Source organism: Gambusia affinis, linkage group LG04 (genome assembly GCF_019740435.1).
Source record: "Gambusia affinis linkage group LG04, SWU_Gaff_1.0, whole genome shotgun sequence".
NCBI lineage: Eukaryota > Metazoa > Chordata > Actinopteri > Cyprinodontiformes > Poeciliidae > Gambusia > Gambusia affinis.
Genome location: NC_057871.1, coordinates 26734746 through 26758629, shown reverse-complemented (window position 1 = coordinate 26758629; position 23884 = coordinate 26734746). Strand labels below are relative to the sequence as shown.

The 23884-nt window shown below is 37.0% G+C and overlaps 1 protein-coding gene across 2 annotated transcripts in view; it reads left to right on the top strand.

Annotated features, from left to right (window-relative positions):
- Nucleotides 1–23646, top strand: part of LOC122830328 (synaptogyrin-1-like) — a 31272-nt gene extending 7626 nt beyond the window's left edge. The window contains exons 2-4 of one of the 2 annotated variants that reach the window (XM_044115595.1): nucleotides 10839–11076; nucleotides 17097–17242; nucleotides 20070–23646. In XM_044115595.1, the coding sequence (XP_043971530.1) occupies nucleotides 10839–11076; nucleotides 17097–17242; nucleotides 20070–20285 (600 nt within the window). In that variant the 3' untranslated portion in view covers nucleotides 20286–23646. Of the gene's footprint in view, nucleotides 1–10838; nucleotides 11077–17096; nucleotides 17243–18185; nucleotides 18762–20069 lie in introns of those variants that run through there. The other variant, XM_044115597.1, reaches the window with a different exon arrangement.
- Nucleotides 23647–23884: the final 238 nt, after the last annotated feature.

The window sequence follows — 23884 nt, the reverse complement described above, 5'->3', positions numbered from 1 at the left end:
AAAAAAGAGACAAAGAGAGAGAGAAAGAGATATATAGAGATAGAGATAGAGAGAAATATATATACAAAACAATCCTATCCTGTCCCACAGCTATCTTAAAAATCCTAATATAAAAATTAAGAACTTTAAAACTAACTAACCAATCCTATTTATAATAGTGAGATTATTAGTAAAAAGCTCAAATTAAATAAATAACCCAATTATAAGTCCTGAAATAATAAAGTCTAAAAACATTAAATATTAATCCCAGAAAAATAAATAAAGGGAGAAGGGGGGAAAAATTCATTTAGATCAATACCTTGCTTATTCCAGAGCAAATCTGCTTATGATGTGTGTGATGATGGTATTGGAGTTCAAGGTAACTCAAGTTAAATCAAGTGGTGAAAACTCACGTATCCTTAATATTAGAATTAAAATTAAAATTAAAAATAGGATAGCTGTGGGACAGGATAGGATTTTCTCTTTTTTCCTTTCTCTGTGTCTCCCTCTCTCTGTATATATATATTTTTTTTCTCTCTATCTCTATATATCTTTCTCTCTCTCTTTCTCTCTCTTTTTCTGTCTGTATGTATCTATCTCTTTCTCTCTGTAAATATCTATTTTTTATTTTTCTGTTTCTCTCTATCTCTAGATCTATATATCTTTCTCTCTCTCTTTGCCTGTGTCTTTTTTCTCTCCCCCTTTCTGTATCTGTGTCTCTCTGTCTCTGTTTCTGTCTCTCTCTCTCTCTCTCTCAGAGGACGAAGAGTTGTGGACGACGTGCGGCGGCCCGTGCTTTCCTATGACTTCCTAGTGAAACTGCCCTATTGGGTGGGGGAAGTTGTAGTGTTTATTTATTTATTCTCCCTACCTGTCTCAAACTAAATAACCACAATCCAAACTATCAAAACTCTATCCACTCTCTCAACTGACCGCAACTCGCCTACAACAACCCACATTTTGAATGGAGCCTGTGGGGTTTATAAACCCCGCGCCAAAATCTGAGCCACTTCCCGAAGCAGTCACGTGGTACAGCCGGGCAGCGAGGCTTCGGACGTCATCGTTTTCGGCTCCTCCCCTAAATGAAGCAAGCCTCGATACGCGCTTTACTGAAACGCCCCCTCCATTACTCGACACACGCCTCGAAGCCTCGGCTCATCACGTAACATCACTAGTGAAAAGTGACTCAATCCAGTGGATGAGAGGTCATGTGAGCTGGTGGGACCTGGACTTGTCTTTATATGTGCCTGTCTCATTGCGTCCCCTTGATACTGCGGCGGCTCTCCTTGAATTGTATTTTGACAGGTCCTCCTGTCTCTGCCGCTCTCACTCTCGTTACGCGAGCTGCTGCTGCCATGGCGACGGCAGGTATCCCCAGCCCAGGACAACGCTCTGCAGCATCCAGTAATGTAGGAGCTGCACAAACAAACTCACGCACATACAGGGAGTGCAAACCCTATCAGCCAACTAACTGCAAATGTATTTTTTCAGTATTTTTTGTATTTAGTGCCGTAAAAATCTTAAAAGTTTTTTGTGAAACTTTTGGTTTTGCTGGTGAATGGAAGAAAGTGTAATTTTTTTCTCTTCTGAGTCTTTGTTTCCCTGAAACATGACAAGAATAGGGTTAAGAAAATATTGGGCAATTATTGAAACTTTCTTAAAATTGAAAATATTCAAACATAAATTACATTATATCAGTTCTGGGACAGCTTCACCAGTTTACTTGCACATGTAAACAAATCATTTCCTACCTACAGCTCTGGAAAAAGCAAAGAACCCACAGTACTGAGAAATACTCAGTATTCCACCAAATATAGATTTCTGAACTCTTTAAAAGTTAAAACATCAGTGTTGTTGTTCCTAAATGAATATTAACTTGTTTTCTTTGCATTATTTGAAGTCTGAAAGCACTGCATCTGTTTCATTAGTTTGACCATTTCTCATTTTCTGCAAATAAATACCAAATGTTTGTTTGTTGTCAGTAGTTCATAGAATAAAAGAACAATGTTCATTTTACTCAAACATAAACCTGTAAAAGGTCAAATCAGAGAAACTGATCATTTTAAGCGCCTGTTAAATTTTTTCCAGAGCTTTATGTATATAACCAATGGGAATTAATTTATTAAATTGGCAGACTTCTATTTTGATAAATCGTTGAAATAAGAAGCAATACTACTGTCCATATCATGTGGTAAGCTGTTTCTGTCACAGTCCCATGATTAGATTGGCCTCTTTTTTTGTAAATTGTCTTCACTGTGTGATGTATCCCAAAGCTCCTCAATCCATTGCAGCATTAGTTTAAATCACTCGTGACAGACTGGGCTCTTTTGATTTTTATATTTAGAAATGAGTTAATCAGTTAATCTGTAAGTTACAAAAATACAAAAAATCTTACACAGAAATGTCGTCAAAAACAAGGAACAGTAGAAATGCACTGAGGCATGCATTGCACACAGTTTCACAAGCCTGTCCACACATGCATGGACGCACAGTCGCAGCAGTCGGCATCCTTTAAGTGGAATTTGTATGTGACCCTCCAGTGGTCACAAGATCAGAAGCCCACATGCTTTTTCTTCACCTCCTAAAGCCTTGTGATCTCTCTGCAGATCAGGGCAGGATCCACTTTCCAAATGCACAAAAAGACAGTCACACACTCATAGCCATACTTAACTTTCACTAACCAAGTGAAGAATGTGAAGGTGTCAGATGATTTTTATTTTTTTTTTTACACCCCTGCTGAATAGCAAAGCAGTTAAAAGTAGAAGTGAAAATCTGGTGAAAACCATCCTTCGTACAAAGGGTCTGGAGCATCGGCTATTGAGAAACAACTGCTTGCAGGAGGCGTGGACTCTGTTGAAGTTTTAAATGATTAGATTTAACTTTACCCAGTCACTATTTTTTTGGCCGTGGTGTATGTGATGCAGGAGTTCGATTAAGCTTACAGGAAGTTGCGTGCGCTGTAAGCAACTCCGTGGGGAAGGGGGCCACTACTTCTTTGCCAGCAATAAAGTTTCTTACCTATTCCTATTGTTCCAATTTTAATCACCTAATGTTTTAAAAGCATGGCCGATACAGACTAAATGGCTTCATCCACTGCCATTGCCAAACCATAACCAAAAGTTTAATGAGCTTCTGAGATCAGCTCAGCTCCTCACAAATTTCAGTTGAAGCAGTCCTAATCACTAAATGCTTCACTTTACACCTCTATGGTCATGGAAGTGAACTGAACACATGAATTCAATGGTTCAAGACTTCTGGCAATATAGCCACGGGTGGGCAATCCTGGTCCTGGAGGGTCGGTGTCCTGCAACTCTCAGAGTCTCCCTGATCCAACACACCTGAAACACGGCCGGGGCCTCCAACACACTTCTCCAGAGTCCTGCTAATGACCTCATAATTTTTCTCAGATGTGTTGAAGTAGAAATACATCTAGAAGTTGCAGGACACCGGCCCTCGTGGACCAGGATTGCCCACCCCTTAACTAGACCATGCATAAATCAACCGGTATCTGATAAGAATATTTATGGGGCTTATGGATGTGTTAATGGAGCAGGTAGAAAAAGTAAGAATTAGGAAACTGAAGGAATGTGGAGAGTAGGGAGTCCCTGGTGGTAAGCTTAACTCCTGGAGGAATTACTGAAGGGACTAGCCGAAAAACTAAAGTGTGGCATTACACCAGTTGCCCTCCAGGTCTGACTGTCCTCGATAAGAGAACTGACTAACTTCTTTAGCATCCTTCTCAGAAACCCCACAACATATATTTCAGTGTGTTCAATTTTTTTTTTAGGTTGAAAACAATCCTTAGTCATCATTTGTCAAATGTTGTTGTGGGGTGATCATGTAAAATGTGACTTGAACTGAACCAAAATGTCAGTTTCTCGATTTTTGACGCTTCTTTTGACCAACTTTTTTTCAGAATACAAAAATGTAGCCATTGTCACTGTGTGAACTAAAACAATAATGAGATAATGTGATATGAAAAATAGTCTTTGTGTCTAATTAATGATTTTGTGCGCTGTTTTCATATCGGTTTTGTGACCAAAACCTGAATCATTTTGGTTAAAGGAGGGAATTGTGGTGAAGCAGAAAATGAAAAGGGGGACAAAGTGAATTAGTTTATCCACTCATGTGATCCCAATCAGCTGTGGTGTAAGGTTTTTCATATAAAAGACAACTTTAAAATCTCCAAGTTTTAAACAACAATGCTTTCTACTCTGTATATGTATGAGTAAAACAAAACAGCATTTTCTTGTCAAATGTTTTCGTTATGAGTTAAGAAGACAAGATGAAAGGAGAAAAGAATAGACAAATAAAGTTTTGATGGTTGTTTCCAGTTTAGATCAGGGGTGGAAATTAGCACCGCCACAGTGGCGGGTTGACAATTTGACCAGGAAAAAAAAAACGAAAAAGAAAAAGCTGCATTCAGTTTGAACTTCTGTCCAGGGGAGGACTGACCGTCTGGAGTCCAGACTGAAGCATTTACTGTTGATTTTATTGACGGACATTGAGCTTTTTCTTCTTGGTGAAGAAAATGTTTCATGCAGGCAAGAAGGCAGGTGTGTGTGTGAGGAGGAAGCTAACACTAAGCTCCAGGTAGTAAGACAAACTCTAGAGAAACACAAGAATGACGATGGCCTGTGGGATTAATAATGAACACGTTCTGAGATATTTTAGTAATAATTGTTCATTTCTCTAGAAAACGTAATAAGTAAGAGAAAACAAATGAAACAGAAAACAGCAATTGATACAATTTAAAAATATTTTTAAAATGACTAGACACATAAACACATAAATCAGGGAGAGTTGTTGCCAAAATGTGGAAATGTTCAACATATGATTGCAAGAATGTTAGGGTTGTGTAGTTAAAGTTTGCCGTTAGTAATTACTTCAAATTAACTTATTGCACTACAACCCTGTTAATGTGTCCATGCTTTATGTTAAATTATTCTGTATATATACATCTGTATGGTAAACTTATTGTCAGTAAATTGGTTTTCATAGAGTTAAAAATAAATTATATATTTTCTATAATTTGCTTGTTCTTGTGGGGTTTGTAATAGAAAGAGAGAAAAAACAGTGGCTGGTGAAATGTCTGAGGGGCCGGTAAAAATTTTTATTCCCACCCCTGGTTTAGATGCCACGTTTGTTGTGATTCCTGCAGAGACAATCCTCTCTCACTTTGGGGGCCTGTTTAACACACACAACAAATTTAGCTTTATATGGTCATTGTCCATGTCTGACCTTTCCAGCGACGTGTGTCATGAATGATGATCACAGCAAACAAAAGAGAAAACATTTAGCTGAACTACCTATCACTTATGTCAAAGATACAACTCTCTGTACAAAATCAGCCGTCCAAACCAACTGTTTTATTGCAACTTTTGCTCTCTGAAGAGAGGTTGCACACATGAGCATTCCTACAGTAACTCCACCAGGAAAAATGTGGATAAACTCCATATTTGTTTACAGCTGTAGTCTATCTTGTTGTCCAGCGGATGAACATTAGCAGGAAAAAGATGTGGTTTAATTGCTTTATACAGGTCGGCTTTAGGCCAGTCTTGGCTTATTGCATCTGCGGTCCAGCCTCTGTCTTCAATCAAAACCGTTGTGTGCATCTTTACTGTTTGAACTGCTGCCCCCTCCTCCCTAGCAAGCCCCCTTTACACCCCATACTGTAAAATCTAACAAAAACACGTCCTATTCTTGGAGTCAGAGAGGCTATGCTAATTAGCATGTCACCATTTTGAAACTTTTGAAGCATCTAAGTTCTTCCTTGATTCCACATGGGGAAAAAAGTGAAGTTACTGTTAAAAAATATATCGTTTTCAAATCATTTCTTTCCTAAACATTGCTCAAGTGTTTTTAGAGTAGCAATTTTTCCTTAAAAGCATTAGCTTCTGATACCTAAAGTATCAGAAGTTTAGGTAAGCTCTGATACCTAAAGCCCTGGCATTAGCATGAATGAACAGTTCGTACTTTTATAAAGTCCAACCCACTTTACTTCTTTGTTAAATCTTAAGTTTCTTATCAACATAATTATGTTTAGTGAGTTAATTATATTGATTAGCTTTATACTTTGGATATATTTGTCCAAATATATCCAAAATATCTCCAAAAATATATTCTAGCTAGCTAGCAAGCAAACAGGCTAGTGTAAAAGTGGCCCAGTTAGCAATGTTTGAGGTTGAAATCTTCAAATTGTCTTAGTAAATTGACTATTTTCTTGTGTTTTCTCCGTTCCGTCTGACATCATGCAACGTCCTGAATAGCGTAAGAGGGGAGGAGGGAAATATATTGGTACTTGTGACTTTGTGTTTTCTCTGTGAAGCAGTGGATGCAGCGAGCGTGCGATTTAGCTGCATGTATCTGTGTGACGAAGCGCACTCATTCTTCTCAAGAATGCTTGTGGGCAGAGGCGAGGCCAGTAACAAGGGGCGATGGGAGAAAACGACGTGGGGGAGGGAGGGAAGGACGAAGCCATGATGAAGGCGTGCTAAAAATAGCACCACCTCCATATTCCTTCTGCCTCCACAATCCCTGCATTCTTTCCGCAATCTCGTCATCCTCTCCATCCCTAATGAAAAAGACATTATGTCGATGTGAGGGAGTCAGGTGTCAGTTTCATCCAACAAACAGCGAGAGCGAGGGAGATACGGAGGGAAACGTACTCACTGACTAACTCCTCCAGTATTGAAATGATTGGAAATATATTCCCTCTTTCTTCAGTCAAACTGGAATAAATGAGAAAGCATTTTGCGAACATACTGTATAATTGTGAACCGTTTGGTTATTACTTTATCGGTTACTAATAGATTTCAGTCAAAAATGTCTTTCTCAGTGTTATGAAGCATATAATCAATTGAGTTACATGCAAGACATTCCCAGAAGTTAAATTTTTAAGGTAAATGGTCAGAATTATTGCCAATTAACGTTTAGGAATAAAAACAACCATATTATTTATGATTTTTTTTTTTAAAACGACCCATTTCTACTGGCTTCAGTTGAAACCAGATATTTACATACACAGAATAAAAAAAGACACATACACATTTTTTCCTTTATCTCTGAAGTTAAATCAGATCAAACTGGCGCGTGCTCCGGTAGAGTAGAGGGTAGCACGCCCCACGTTTGGAGGCCTTCAGTCCTCGATGCGGCTGTCGCGGGTTTGATTCCCGGACCCGACGACATTTGCCGCATGTCTTCCCCCCTTTCCTGTCAGCCTACTGTGGTATAAGGGACACTAGAGCCCACAAAAAGGACCCCCTGGTGGGAAAAAAATGAATAAAAAAATCAGACCAAACTTCACCTGTTTTTAGCCAATTAGAATTACAAAAATTATTTATATTTGGTAATTATTTATATGAAATGCCATAAAACATTTCAAGAACATTTTTTAGAGATTTCCATCTCCTTATTTGTTGTACGTAAACTTCTGGTTTCAACTGTATTGTGTACCTTGACTCAGCTCAACTCTATACACTAAATCAGTTATCCGTTATTTTTTTACTGCTTAGTTATTAGTGTTGTTAAATGCTTTATTACTACCAGCAATCTTGAAAGAAATTCTTCTCTCAGTTTATAAAATTAAGAGCACACAGTGTCAACTCGAGTTATTCATGTGAACATAGTGCAACTTTATTTCATTTTTACTTTTATTCAGCATTTTCTTTCTAAATGACTCCTTTAAACTATTAAAAGTCACTATTATGTTCATATTTTCTTTGCAGGGCCACTCGTATTTTTGATTTATATTGTTCTGAGCTGACCTGCAACTACTTCAGGAATAGCACTTCACCCAAACACAACATATTAAACAATTTTGGGTTTAGTCCGAACTCTTTTTTTTTTTTTTAGGTTTTCCATTGTGATCCTCGAAATAGCAACATCAACATCAGTTGTTGGAACCTATAAAGAATTAGATTAAATTATTTTTGCTAATTTATTAATGTTACAGATAAAAGTTATGTGAATGGTAGATCTATTGTTATTTATTTCTTCATTTTTTGTGCTTAGACCCACCTCCTTGTCAGTCAGCCTCCTGCTGTGATTAACAAGCAGAACCAGCTGCTGTGATTGATCTGATTGTTTGGTTAAGGAGTGAGGAGTTATATTTACATTTTTTGGAAGTCAACTCGGAGAATATTTCTGTTATTTTTATAGGTAAAGAAAGCTCACATTTTGCAACCAGAAAACTCTCTGCACATGCTTTTTGTTTTGGATGAGTCTAGAAACTACTCTGGCACCTTTTGATTTTTGGAAACCTGTTTGCATGCAAGAGTAGCCGTAACATCGGTATTGGACAATGTTAGTCGTTTTTTTCAACGTATCGGTGTCGGCCCGTTAACTAAAACTTGCCATATTCAGAGACAATGTTTATTCCAGTCTTGTTTCCATTTGTGTATGTGTTTCAGGAGAGGGCGGCGCTTGGGCATGATGTTTTTGTTCGTTAATAAAAACATCGGCGCCAACATCGGTATCTGCTGATAATAGCAATTTTTTTTTTGCATATCGGCATCGAACCAATAAATTAATTTATTAACAACCAACAGCATTTATTTTCGTCTTCTTGACATTTTTTTTTTTTTTTTTTAAGTGTCAGAAGGGAGGTGAAATATATATATGAATAGAGATGCACAATATTTGTAAATATTGGTTATCGGCCATGGCAGCATTATTAATATCGGATATCGATATTGTCCTAAATTTTCATATTGGTGCGTCCTGAGTCACGTGACGGTGATGAAACACAGGATTGTGGGGGTGCAAAGTAGACAATGTGGTTGCTTTTACATGATGTCAAAAGTGTAAAGGAATATATACATTTAACATATAAAATATAATTTCAATAAATATTGGGTTATCGGCCATAACAGTAGTATTAATATCGGATATTGATATCAGCCCAAATTTTCACATCGGTGCATGCTTAGTGTTTCACCTTAGAAATATTGACACACTTCATGTTGCAGTTTGTCCTGAGTAGATGAGAAACATCATGAGTGACTTCACCACATCTAGAAGTCACTTTGATGTCTTTTTCTATAAATGAATTGCTTTTTGGATCCTGTGTGTCTCTCTGCCCAGGTCCCGTCTAATAACAGAATAAAAGAATGAATGCCTCAGAATGAATTAATAATGAACTGTTCGTCTGTTGTCCCGTTCAGAACTCCAAATGTTCTCCAATGTTCTGCTTGGTTTTGATGGAGCTTATTAGTAGATGAGCTCTTGGTGTCTGTGCTGAAATTTTGTGTGGGTTTTTTTTTTCTTTCCTTTTGTTTTGCCGTCATTCTCTACTCAAACACCGACACACCAGCTGAATAAACTGAGCCACTCGCCAACCTCTAGGTTCACTTCCGACTTTCTGTCTCTGCTTCACTCTCCCAGTCGTATTCACGAGTCCATCGCTCATCTCAGGAAAGTCCACCAACATCCTCTTTCAACCTGACGCATCGAGCTCCCGGGAGGTTTGCTCTGAGGTTTGACAGCTGGATGGAGTTTGTCTGATCTGCTTTTATCAACAGGAGTATGAGTCTGGCTGCTAAAAATAAACAAAAAAAAATGACATAAAAAATAAAGGTGGGTTGTGGGATCCTGTTTGTTTGTATGTGTGGTCTCATATTGACAAGGGCGTTTCTGCGACGCTGCACCGTGGAAGTGAGCAGAGAGGGGGGATTAGATGGTATCTTAGTAACCTGCTCTTAGTATTGACTCCATTTTGTAGCCTGTTGTATCGTCTGTCCTTTTGGGAAATGGAAAAAAAAAGAGAGAGAGAGAAAAAAAGATGCAGGAGGAATTATGGAAGAAACATTGTTGTTTTATTTGCTTTTCAGGAGCAAAGATGGGGGAAAAATCATCAGAAAATAAGTCTGTAATTGCTTTTTTTTTTTCTCCAGTGCACTTAGCCTCATACTGCAGCCAAATTGATGCAGCAGACACAGAGTGGGATGCTATTTATCATTGGAAATGCACTGGCAGCGTTACAGACAATGGCAAGAGTGCTTTGTTTATCTAGCTTTATGTTTTTTACTTGCATTTAAAATGTGTGTAAATTGTCAAACTTGCTGAAAATCATGATTGTCAGCAAATTTACTACAAAATGAATAAAAGACAAATACAGTTTGATTCGAGTTTTAACTGTAAGCAGCTCCATTCAATCCAGTTACAATACAATACTGTCATATTAAGTTGATCACAAATGGCCACGTGTTCAAATAATGAACAGATTTAGTCTGTCTTGGTTTGTTGGTTGTTAAATACAACCTGCGACGTACTCTTGAGCAAGCATGAGGTGACGGTGGAGAGGAACAACTCCCTTTTAATTCATTTTCCCTCTGAGTAAAATGCGCCCAGAACTTTACTTTTTTTAAGATGGATACGTTATAGATTTTATAAATCTAGCCCTCAAAAATGAAGAGTAAAGAAATGAAGGCACAATTTTATTTTTATTTCCAAGACTTTGGAAAAAAAAAAAAAAAAAACTCAAAAAGAGGATGAATATATAGTTTTAAATTGCGTATTGTTTGATGATGGAGAGGAAAGCAGCAGATAGCTTGGAACCAAATGATAAATGAAGAAGGAATTTTTAAAAAATTCTCATTTTTTTTCCCAATTAATTTTATTTTGCTGCAGAAATCCAATGTAGATATTGTGTAAAAACTGATTTATTTATTTTTAAAAAAATCTAATACTATTTCTTCATGTTTTATGATTAAAAACTGTGCAGAACACACTAGTCCTTATTATTTCAGTTCCAATTTTTTTCAGTGTTTTTAACGACTTCCTGCTCGTAGCTCCTTTTTGTTTCTCCCTGCACGTCTCCCGGTTTTTACCTCTAGCTCTTCTCGTCTCTTCCTCTCCAGCTCTTCTCCATCGTGATCTTCGGCTGCATCGCCAACGAGGGCTACATCAACCGGCCCGATGAAGTGGAGGAGTACTGCATCTTCAACCGCAACCAGAACGCCTGTAACTACGGCGTGTTCATGGGCTCCATGGCCTTTCTCTGCTGCGTCGCCTTCCTGGTTCTGGACGTCTACTTTCCTCAGATCAGCAGCGTAAAAGACCGGAAGAAGGCCGTGTTGGCCGACATCGGGATTTCAGGTAAAGCCACACTTCTTCTTCTCCTTCTTCTTCCCAACAGCAGCGCTTTGGTAGAGAAGTTATAGCCTCCGTTTTGTCTAGTTGCAGTCCCAGACTTAATGGGAAAATGGATGGTGCTAAATACAGGGCAATGCTGTACAGAAAACCCAAAACATACAGCCAGAGATTAAATTAAACAATTTAGATGAAAGTCTATTGATTTTTTTAAAAATGGCTTGACTCAAAGTCCAGACCGAAATTGAATTTAGAGTCTGTGTCAAACCTTAAAAGATGCCTTAATAGGAACTATCCGAAGAATAATAGAATAATATGTGAATCTCTAGAGGTTTCATAAATATTAATACATGTTATTATTTAGTATTTTAATACAAAAATAATAAAAATAAATCTAATTTCCCTTCTCCTTCTCAGTCATGCAACACTTGCTTTCGGCCTATTGGGGAAAAATCATAAAAATTCATTAGGCAAGGCAAGGCAAGGCAACTTTATTTATATAGCACCTTTCAGCCAAGGACAATTCAAAGTGCTTGTACAAAACAAGTTAAAAACAACAAGAAGATAATAAAAAGAAAGTAAATTAAAGCCCAAGCAGATTAAAAATGTACAAAATAAAATATTACAGTTTGAATATAGTTAAAAACAAACATCTAAGAATAGGCAATGTCAAATAAGAAGGTTTTTAACCTTGTTTTAAATAAACTCAAGGTAGGGGCAGTCTTACAGTGAGCAGGAAGTTTATTCCAGAGTGTTGGAGCATAAAAACTAAAAGCTGCTTCACCATGTTTGGTTCTGACTCTTGGAATAGTTAGAAAGTTTGATTGTGATGATCTTAAAGGTCTGAGTGGTATATATGATTGGAGAAGATCAGAAATGTAGGCTGGGTTTCTATTATGAAGTACTTTATAAACCATTAAGGAGATTTTAAAGTCTATTCTTTGAGTAATGGGTAGCCAGTGCAGGGATCTTAGAACTGGACTGATATGCTGATCTCTTTTTGTTTTAGTCAGGACTCTTGCAGCGGCATTCTGGAGAAGCTGGAGCTGTCTTATTGCTTTTTTGATAATCCAGTAAAAATAGCGTTGCAGTAATCGAGTCTACTAAAAACAAAAAAGTGAACTAATTTTCAAGTCTTGTGGGGACATGAGTCGTCTAACTTTGTAATGTTTTTAGATGGTAGTATGATGTTTTATGATAGATTTGATGTGATTATTAAAGTTCAGATCAGGATCCATGATTACCCCAGATTCTTGGCTTCATCAGAGCATTTTAATCCAATGGATTGAAGTTGGGGATTATACTTAATCTATGCTCTTTTGGTCCAAACACTAATATTTCAGTTTTGTTTTTATTTAGTTGGAGAAAATTTTGGCCCATCCAGACATTAATCTGCTCAATACATTTGGTGAGTTTTTGAACTTGACTGTAATCTCCTGGTGAAAGATTAATGTACAGCTGTGTGTCGGCATAATTGTGGTATTTTATCTTATTATTTTGTATAATTTGAAATAACGGACGCATATAGATATTAAATAGAAGCGGCCCCAGGATGGAGCCTTGGGGAACTCCATATGTAATTTCATTCAGTTTGGATTTAAAATTGCCTATGGACACACAGAAGGTTCTATTGGACAGGTAGGATTTAAGCCAGTTTAGTGCTATACTGGAAATGCCAACCCAGTTTTCTAATCGTGATAATAGAATTTCATGATCGACTGTGTCAAAGGCAGCACTCAGGTCAAGTAAAACTAATATTGATATTTTATTACGGTCAGTGTTTAGGAGGTCATTGAATATTTTGACCAGCGCAGTTTCAGTGCTGTGATGTTGACGGAAGCCTGATTGATGGACATCAAAACAGTTGTTCAGGGCCAAAAAGCTATTGATTTGCTGAAAAACAATTTTTTCTAGTATTTTAGACAGAAAAGGTAAGTTAGATATTGGTCGATAATTGCTTAAATTTGATGGGTCTAGATTATGCTTTTTGAGAAGTGGTTTAACTACCGCAGTCTTTAGAGCCTGAGGAAAGACTCCAGAGGACAGTGACTTATTAATTATTTGTAGGAGGTCCGGAGCCAAAACTTCTGAGACTTTTAAGAATAAACTTGTAGGTATAATGTCAAGGGAACAGGTGGATGATTTCATATGATGCAAGGTGTAACTCAAATCTTTTTGAGTGATCAGGTTAAAGTGGGTCATCAAAGGTAAATTCTGTTTTGGGGGAAACATAGTTAATTGTTTCCCAACAACAGATACAGAGGAGTTAATTTTTTCCCTTATTTTCACAGTTTTATTTCTAAAAAAGGTGGCAAATTTGTCACAGGCCTCAGAGGATAAAAATTCACGGTTAACAGAAAAAGATGGATTTGTTAATCTGTCAACAATTGAGAACAGTGCGAGAGTTGTTGATAGAGGTAGAAATGACATTTGAAAAAAAACTCTCTCTTGCATTTCTTAGTTCAGAATTAAACATTTTGAGTTTATCTTTGTAACTATCTAGATCAGTTTGTAGTTTAGTTTTACGCCACCGACGTTCTGCTCTCCGGCACACTTTTTTTCCTATTCTAACTGACTCAAAATTTCTCCAAGGTGGTTTACGTTTCCCAGAGACTACTTTTGTAGTAACTGGAGCAATCGTGTCAATAACCTTCTCAATTTTAAAAATAAAATTGTCTATTGGATCACTCAAAGAGGTACAGGAGTGTATAGCAGTTGAAGAAAAAGCTTGAATAAATTGATCCTGTAGTTTCCGTGATGCATCTTTTTGAAATTACCTGTGTATAATTGTCTTTTGTGCAGGAGAAAGCTGTCCCAAAAAATACAAAAGTGATCTGACAATGCTACATCAAGCACTACAATTTTAGATACAATGAGTCCCTTAGAGATAATAAGGTCCAAAGTGTGTCCATGATTATGAGTGGGTCCCGAGAGATGTTGGATCAGTCCGTAGTTATTTAGGATCTGGCGTAGCTCTTTACTGCCTTGATCCAATGGATTGTCAATATGAAAGTTAAAATCACCAACAATAAGAACAAAATCAAAATCCACCAAAATTAGGGATAATAGCTCAGTGAAATCATCAAAGAAATTTGCACAGAGTTTCGGAGGTCTGTATATATTCAGCAGCAAGATACGAGAGGACGATTTTAGTTGCAAGGCAACATATTCAAAAGATAAAAAGTTTCCATAGGATATCTGCTTACAAGTAAAGGCAGAATTATACAAAACTGCGACTCCACCTCCTCTTTTGTCAGTTCTGGTCTGGCTTACAAAGCTAAAATTTGGAGGACATGATTCAATAAGGATAGATGAACTGTTATTTTGATTCAGCCAAGTTTCGGTCAGGAATAAAAAATCTAGACGATGATCAATAATAAAATCTTGAATTAAAAATGATTTTCCTGCCAAGGATCTGATATTTAATAAAGCCAACTTCAATATGCAGCATGAAGCTTTCAGATTTCTGTTTGGTTTCAGCATTGGTTGAAGTGGAATAGATATTAAATTTTGCAGTCTAGAGACTTTTTTGTTTCTGTGTGATTTTACTAAATTTAGTCCTTTGTTTATCAGAACTGGTATTATTGATGGTTCCTCAAAAGTAGAAGTTAGGGTTTGTAGTCGTAATGTTAACAAAACGTGAAAAAAAAAAATCTTATTTACATAAATAGAAAATAGAAATTTGCTAAATTAAAGCATTTTTTGTTTAATTCTGTTTTTCACATATTTCATAGCTCTATTATAGTAAAAAGTAAAATGCATTTTACTTTTTACTATCTTCATACAAACATAAAAATAAGTCAAATTTTCCTCAATCATGCAGTGCTTGTTATCGTTCTATTGGGACAAATGATCAAATTTGTTAAAGTTCATTGTCGTAATGTAACAAACTGGGACAAAAAGATGAACGCACTCTATTTGCATAAATAGAAATGTACTGAACTAAAACAGTTTCTTAATCCTCTTTTTGACATTTTATTTACTTATTTACTTATCCTTAAACTTCTTCTTCTTAAAAAAAAACCCCAGCAACATTCGAATCAGATATCTTCTTTTGATTACCTCTGTTTGCATTTTTATTTTGGTTAAAAATAAGCTGTTTTCTTTATGTGCATTTCTTGCTGATCGGCATAGTAACACTTTATTTGACAGCGGCGAGCGACTTTGGCGCAGCGTTTGTTTTTAAAGTGTGATCACAGAGGAGGGGGCCGTGGGAATGAAAGCGGTTGTTAAGCAGACAGCTCCTCCTCCGGTGCTAACAAGTCTCTGCGATGAGCTTCAGTGTGTCAGACAGTCTGCCTCCCTGCTGCACTGCTTCTGCCCCGAACCTGACAAGATTGTCAAGCACAGAGGCTTTTTAATGAGGTAGTTCCTGTCACAGACAATACTGCCTTTTGGGGTTTTTTTCTGTGCACACTTTCTCTCTCTCTCTCTCTCTCTCTTTCTCTTTGTCACCATATGTTTCCATGAAAGGTGACAAATGAGTAAAACCAAATAACTGCTGGAAGTCTGATCAGATGTTTCTGATATGTCTGCTTTTTTTAAAAATAAAATAAAATAGAAAACACAATTTCAGATTTGTGAAATCTTTCGTTTGTTTGAGGTCACTGTAAAACAAAACATTCGTTTTAATAAACAATTTAAAGTTAACGTAACTTCGCAACTTGTGGTTTGCAGTCATTTTAAACAAGTAGTGTGAACTTTTTTTTTCCTTTTTTTTTTTTCAAAAAAGCTTCATAAGTTAGTCTATTTCAGTTTAGTCCATATAAAAAAGTGAAGTATCTGGAAAAAAAGAAAGACAACATCAAACAAACAAACAGGCACTGGTATGGTTGTCTGCTATTATAGTTTATGTAACTTTGTATTCAAATTTTATGTAATCTTATTTTTAGATGATTGTAGATATGAATACCTGTTTGGTTGTTTCATGTTTTGTTATTTTTGTTCATAGGTTCATCAAAGTCAAACAGACAGAAGGAAAGAAAATAATATAAACATGACTTGTCAATTTAATTTAATCACTTAATATGATCTTATATAACCAGTGAGACTTTTTAAAATGTGAACAGACATGACATGGCATTTGTCTTTTTATTTATTGTAATTCTTGCTTTTATTTTAGCTAAGTGGAGTTTTCTACCAGTAGAAAGGATGACTTACTGTGTATTTTTTGGGGGTTTTTTGTTGTTGTTTTTTGGGGGGTTGTTTGCAAAACAACAACAAAAAAGCACCACAAAAATTAGATGAATTTCTTGAGCTTGGCAATCTTGAGTCGAGTATGAAAAGTTTTGGTCAACCCTTGATTGAAACATTTTGTTTGACAGATTAATTTCCTGGGTGTCCACACATTCTTAAAAACGTCTTTAACAGTCTTAAATCTGCATATCCAAAATTAAAACCTTAAAATTATTAAAATTTATAAAAAGAAAATGCAAGTGGTCTTAGTCACTGGTCTTATATTTTGTCTTGTTTGTTTTGAGTAGTTTTATTTTTTTTCTCATGGGATATTTCTGTCAAACAAACCTTTGAGTCGCAAGCAGACAACCTCATTACGTCCTGTGACTCGAGGAGGTTGAGGTCACCGCTAACTAGCTGCTAGCTAGGTAGCTGTTTTTGCCTCTATCGTGGGTAAGTGTAAATTTATCGCCAGTTCGTAGGACTGCCAAAAGCTTTCTATTACTACTACAGTACAGACCAGAAGTTTGGACACAAATGTGTGTCCAAACTTCTGGTCTGTACTGTACATAAAATATCAAGCTTTCTTTTATATATTTCCGTTGTGATAAAGGTCTTAAATTTCATTCATAGTGGCCTTGAAAAGGTTTAAATATGAATTGGTGAGACCAGCAGAAAGCCCTGGATTCAGTCTCAGAGATTTGTACATCAAGAGAATCAAAATGAATTTGTCTTGTTTATAGCATTGCTGCATGAACCAAATGAGTTAATGATGATTGGAAAGATCCTGTTAACACTTTGGCCAGGGTTTGAACTCTATTCTGTTTGTTTCTGTTTTCTCGTCCGTACAGCGTTTTGGTCGTTCATGTGGTTTGTGGGTTTCTGCCTTTTGGCCAATCAGTGGCAGGTGACCAAGCAAGAGGACAACCCCTTGAGAGAGGGAGGCGACGCTGCTCGGGCGGCCATCACCTTCTCCTTTTTCTCAATCTTCACCTGGGTAAGAGCTTCTTTTTGCTCTCGTTAGTCCACAGATTGTAGGACGCTGAGGCATGTGCGGCCACAGAACACACTGAAGACCAAACACGTTGGTCTTCAGTGTGTTTGGTCTGAAGCACACTTAGAAAAATCCAACGTTTAGTTTGAGAGTATTTCATCGTCTACATCAATTCAAGGATGATTTTACACCTGACAGTCAGGTAGACTCAGTTTGATTGCGACATTGTGTCAAGCAATCCAAACCAATTGAAAAACCCGTTTCCTCCCTTCGCCTGTGGTGGCGCTGCACCAAAAGGAAACAACACAAAAACCCGTGAAGAAGATATGAGGGCAACGACCTTCTTCACGTTCCCGTTAGAAAAACAGACGTGTGAACAAGTTTTGACATCCTGTGAAAACCTGTGTTTTTTCAGTAGGGACATATGAATAGATAACATTCATTTTCTAAGTGAGAAATTTAATCCATTAACTAAACCTTAAAAAGAGCAGAAAAAACTTTCTGTAAAACTTAATTAGCAAAAATAGAGAGCTATTTCAGGCTACACTTAAAGGTGCCTCCTTTTGTCTTTCCCATCTTACAGAATAAATTACTTGTTTATTATTATTATTATAATTTAAAACAGTCTTCAGTTACATTTGTTTCATGGTGATTGTGAAAGTTACCAATAATTATGAAACTGACGGTTTTGTTGAAAACAATTATTTCCTAACATATTCAGTTTAGAATAATCTCAAATTAAAAGTAGAATTTTTCTCCCTTTTTTTCCCAGCGTAAAATTAAGATACTGCAACAAAAACAAGAATTTATTTGAAAACATTTCACAGATCCTTGCCAAGCTGTAGTTAGCCATTAGCTTCAACTTGTTTTGATGCGTATTACCCAGACGTCCGTCATAAATGTGAACATTAATGACCTCACCAGAGTGCGGCTGTCTCTCCAACAGGGCGCTCAGACTCTCTTCTCTATGGAGAAATTAAAGAACGTGTCGTTTGAAGAGGAGTACACCAAGCTGTTCCCCCCTCAGCCACATCAACCTTTTGTCTGAACTGTTCTGTCTCCTATGCCTGCTACCTGAACCCTCTGCAGCTGCTCACACACACCCCTGTTATGTCGTAGTGGCTGAACATCTTTAGAGGAAGTGAATGTATGAAAATCTGAATCCAGACTCAGGCACGTTTTAATTACAATTCTAGCAACTGACATGATAAACCTGCATGTGTGATTGTTGAGCCAATGGTCCAAGATAACAAAGATTGTTAGTTTCTTGACGCTTTTAATGCAGAGTAACATTTTGTCTTTTAGTAAAAGACAAAATAAAAGATATTCGGCTCCGTCTCTCCGGTTTTTGACGGAAGCGTTAAGCGGTTTAGGAAGTCGGTGGATTACCTTAAGCTTTCAGTGGCGGTACTTCAGGGTTGAATAAGCAACAGGACATGATTTATTGATCAAGGAGGCTTTGGTGTGTTTCGCTCCCCTCAGGCGAAGCTATGGATCTCTATTTTTTAGCTTCTTTTTTTTTTTTTTTTTAAAAAAATAAAGCTATCTTTTCCGGAGTTTAGAGATATTGAAGTGCCATGCGCATCTTTCTTTACCTGCACCGCCTGATGGAGGTATTCATACTTCTAGAACTTGATGTTTCAACATGTTAGTATAGCTAATAACTTTAGTGTACCTTATTAGAATTTTTTGGTGTGCATAATTATATAATTAAGTATTCTGAAAAGTTTGCAGGTGTAACTCTAGCAAAAGCTGGGGTAGAATGTTAGCTTTGAGGGTATATTTTTATTGTGAAATTTCAAAATTATGTATGTATTTCTGCTAAAATACGTCTAAGTGTGTGCACTGAAATAAGAGAATGAAGTTCTCTGCTGAATTAAGTTGGTCAAACCTACCTTGTTTACATTTGTTTAACATGACAACTGTATAAACATAATATTTAGTTGGATTTTGAGTACTGGCAACAAATTAATTGAGTTTATTTACGTTGGGTCACCTGTTTTGCAGTTTTCAAGTGAAAAATTAAAACATTATGAATGCTAGCAACTTAGGAAGTCCTGCATGCAGTTTGCATGTCCCGTCTTTGTTTTACTATTTCATGGAGATTCACATGGATTCTGTGTTGCTGGCAGTTTTTAGAGGTTGTCTAAAAGGCAACAACACTTTCGCTGGATATTTACTAAATGTACATGGATTGTTTTGCGTTAGCAACACACAGACACACTTCTTGTTTGCAAGAAAGTAGACCGGAGTAGAGCTGAGGTTTTGTGTCTCCCTAGCTGCGTTTCCATTGCCCTTAAGATTGTTCGAATCGGAATTATGAAAATAAATTCACTCACAAGTTTGAGAAAAACTTGAGTTTTTTTATCAAACCGAATGTAAATACAGGCGGAAAACATGAAGAAGACGACAGGAAGGAATAGGAGGATGATGGCGCGGTTTAGGGTTTTTCAACAACTTATCACTCGAACAAACTTATTCCCATGTGATTTTAATTATGTTAATTAACAAATACACTGCAGTTGGGAAATTGTGTTGTTTTTTTTTACATTAGCTGAATATCGACAAACTTTTCCATACCTTTGCAAAGGATATGCAACTAATGACGAGCTCAACTAGATGTCATCTGCTTTGACTGACTAAATGGCTTCCCAAGGTTTCCGACAAACTAATCAGTGTTTTCTTCCTGCTCTTTTTCTCTTCTCTTCCAAACGCTTCACTGTAACACCACTGCTTCGTACTCTTGTCTCCTCGCCGTTCGATCGCGCCCTTTGCACCCTTGCTTGCTCTTCCATCTTCCATCCATTTCCATCGTCCGTTTTCCCCAAAGGCGGGCCAATCATTCCTCGCCTTCCAGAGATACAAGCTGGGGGCCGACTCCGCCCTCTTCTCCCACGAATACACCGACCCCAGCCAGGATGCGGCCGGAGCGCCCTACACGTCCTTCGGAGGGGACGACTTGGAGAGCCCGGGCGGCGGAGGCGGCCAGCCCAATAGCGACGGGGCCTTCGACGGCTCCGGAGGCTACCAGCGCCAAGACTACTGAGACGTTGAGGTTCAGATGTGCTTTGGGATTGAGATGTTGTTGCCCAAACAAAACAAAACAAAAATTCTGATCTGAATGAATATTTTAGTTGTTTTCTGTCACTGAAAACCACTGCCTCAGACCGACCCTGGTTACGGGTCTCTAATAATCGGAGTTTATGCAATTCTGATGAGTAGATTGGTTTTAAACCGCTGTTTGACACAACGGCTGAAAGTTGACATGGTAACTCAGACATGTGGGTTATGATCTGTAACAATTTGTCTCAGAATTAATAGTGTGAGAGGATCATATTCTCTACCTTGGTAGAAAATTTGTAGAGATTTATAGAGATTTTCTACCAATGGTAGAAAGTATAACACTAATCAGAGGGACAGTTTGTACCAATTACTTTTTCTGACTTTATTGTGTTGCTTGATGCTCTCTTCATATTTGGATATATTTCTAGAATATGTTAAAAGGTTTTAGCACCCCTGGTCAAGATGGTTTAAAAAGCCTTAAAATAAATGATCATTATCTCCAACATGCTATTGTTTTTGTTGCATTCCTCTATTGGCAACCATGGAGGACTGTTGTTTGCCTCCCACACTGTCATGTTTGCTGTGCATGGTGGTAAAATAGAGTTGGGATTAACCTTTTGTTCCTTTTTTAAGCCTTTTAATTCTTACTCTGATGGTAGACACGGCCAAGTCCAAACTGGAATCTGACAGTGAACCTGAGAAGGATGTTAAAATTAGGGTGATGGCAGAGAATCTGTCAAACCTCAAGATGTGGAGTTCCTCGTCAAAGATAAACTGTCATAACATCAGCAGAAATATGCAAAGATTTAATCAGCAATTACAAGAAAGGTGAGCGCAGCAATGACATTCAAGATTCGCTGATTATTAAGGAGGTTACAAATAATTTTTGACAATTGACACATAGACAAAGACAGATAATTCATATTTTTCAAAAGTCACACTTTAGAAAAATTACGACAATGAATGTAATGGATGTAACTTTACATCCATTACAATGTAATGTTGTCTGATCTTTTTACAGAAACTTTTATGTTTTCTTTCCTATCAGGAACAAACCTTTAACTTGAATGTAGAACAATTATGGCTAATTGTTGGCTTAACTGTACTTCTTTAAATAAGAAGAGTGACATGAATCTTCCTTTCATCAATGGCACATTTTCTTTATTTTTATCCCCAGAAGGCAGGGCTGAGACTCTTCATAGAATTACATTTAATAGTCCAATTATGGTTTATATTATTTTTTTTATTGAATTACACTCTGAATTAGGAGTTTTAGAATGTGACAGCCGTTGACAAATAGTTGAGATTGGGTCATTTCTCTTACTCGTTCATTTGTTGTTGCCAGTCAGGTATAGTGTATGCTGTTTCAATACAGACTTAGCAGAGTTTTTTAAAAAGTGGATTTATTAAAGATTGCTTTATTTAAAAGCACGTTTGGAAACCTGCTAAGGCTGAGGTGACGAAAAGTGACAAAAAGCTCAGAAGAATGAAGCAGAAGTGATTAAACTAACTTATCAGCATTGACGTGTGACTGTGAAACTATGAAAAATTAACATTTCTTCAGCTTCACCACAGTACACTTTACATTTAAAGGTGTTACCTTTTTTGCTTATATTATTATGACTATTATTATTATTTAGAACTAGTATTTTAGAAGCAATATTGTCAGTTTACAAATTGGCTCAAATCTTTGAGGAATTAAACTGCAAACCACAACAAAAACAAATTGTGAGAAACAAACTGAGAATTGGAGTGGCTCTTGGGGGACCCCTGCTGGCTGGAGGCCTTAAGCAGCAATGATTTGATCATGTCCCTTCCTGTTTGCCTGCAGTCTAAAAGTTAAGGGACTTTTAGACCGTAAAAGTCCTGCCTTGTGGCCTGGAACTAATAGTTCCCGTGTGTATTATCAACAACTAAAGGAATTAAGTATAAAATGACCAAAGGAAAGGCTAGGGTCCAAATAAGTGTGGTACTGGTAATTTTGTGCATATATAAAAAGAATTGAAGGAATTTAATTTTTTTCTTCTAAATACCTATACCCATAAAAGGCAGTTTCTTTTTCCATTTTGTACTTTAAAAAAATATATATTTATTTCAGGGCTTTTTAACATTTTTTACCAGGGGTTCCAGTGGATGTAAAGGTACTGCGGTCGTGGTTTCCACTTTGGAGACGTATGTGATGTGGACAGGTGTGGGAAAATGTTTTGAAACACAAGAATTAGTTGGATAAAAATGGTTTGGAAATGGAGGGAACTATAAGGAGGTTGTGTAGTTATGGGGAAATGATCACCCTTTTGCAAATCCATACTCCTGATCACATTGTTTTCCTCTCAGTCAGCTCAGTAACATAAATCACTGTCAGCTATAAAAACTCCCACATCCAGAGCGGGTCATAAATTAAGAGTAGATTGATTTTTAATGAGATACCCGGTTTCATGCAGGATGCAGCATATCTGGTATCTAATAACAGTGTATTTATGTGTGTGTATGCGTGTGTATTGCAATGTTTTGTTTCTCTGATACTTGTACGTGAGACAGATTTTTTGTTTTGTTTTTTTTGTTCAACTGTTGCCTTAGTGCTGACTGCCAAGCAAAATGCAACCATCAAAGGCGACACACTTGTCCCAACTTACACTTTTCCCTCCTAACCGTTTTCCACTAAAGTTCATTTTTTTACATTTTCTGCGGCTTTTGGTCTCAGAGGGCCCAAAAGAGAGAACGAAACCAAGCTTTAGTTAAAACGATGCTGCATTATCAATGCCACATGTGTCGACGTTATCAAAGGAACTCTTCGTCTCGGTTTTATTTCAACAACAGGATTCAAACATGTACCTCCTGAGTATTTATGAACACGCATTACTCTATTTTCTTCCAAAGTAATGTACACCTATCTCTCTCTATAAATATATACATATGTGTAAAGCGATAATTCAGTGTTTGACAGAGATTCTGCTTTATTTTAGGGCATTATTCTAGTTATGTATAATAAAAAAAAATTATAATGAAAAGACAAGATAAAAAAATTCTATTGTCTGTTGGTGTTATTGTGATAAGATACATATGATGAGGCTCCCTATGCCTCATCTTTTATGTTGCTTTTGAGATAGGGAGATGTTTTTATTTTTGGGATAACAATACCATAACTACTAAAATAAACAAAAAGAGAGAAAAATTCTAAAGTATATTTACCCATATGTACTTTATACCTCTGTGTAGTCGTAGAAATGTGTGATGTTTTCTCTGTGAGATTTGTTAAACAAAGCAAGGTACGGCTTCAGAACAACAGTGTGTGTTTTTGATGTATCTGGTTTCAGTCATAAAAATAAAGAAAATACTGATAAATATGTCGGGCTCCGGGTTTGGGTTTTCATTTCTCTGGCACAGGAGAGCAGAAATGTGAAGTGGAAGGAGTGACCCACGGTTTGTAGCATTTTATTACGTACACATTTCTGAAAAGTTTTGTTTATAGCCCATCTGAGTAAAAGAAGAACCGGTTTTCCAGAGAGTTACGCAAGCTGGCCAGCCTGGTAAAAACCAGCTCCTTGTTCTACACTTTACTTCCCAGAGAGTGTCTGAACCCTC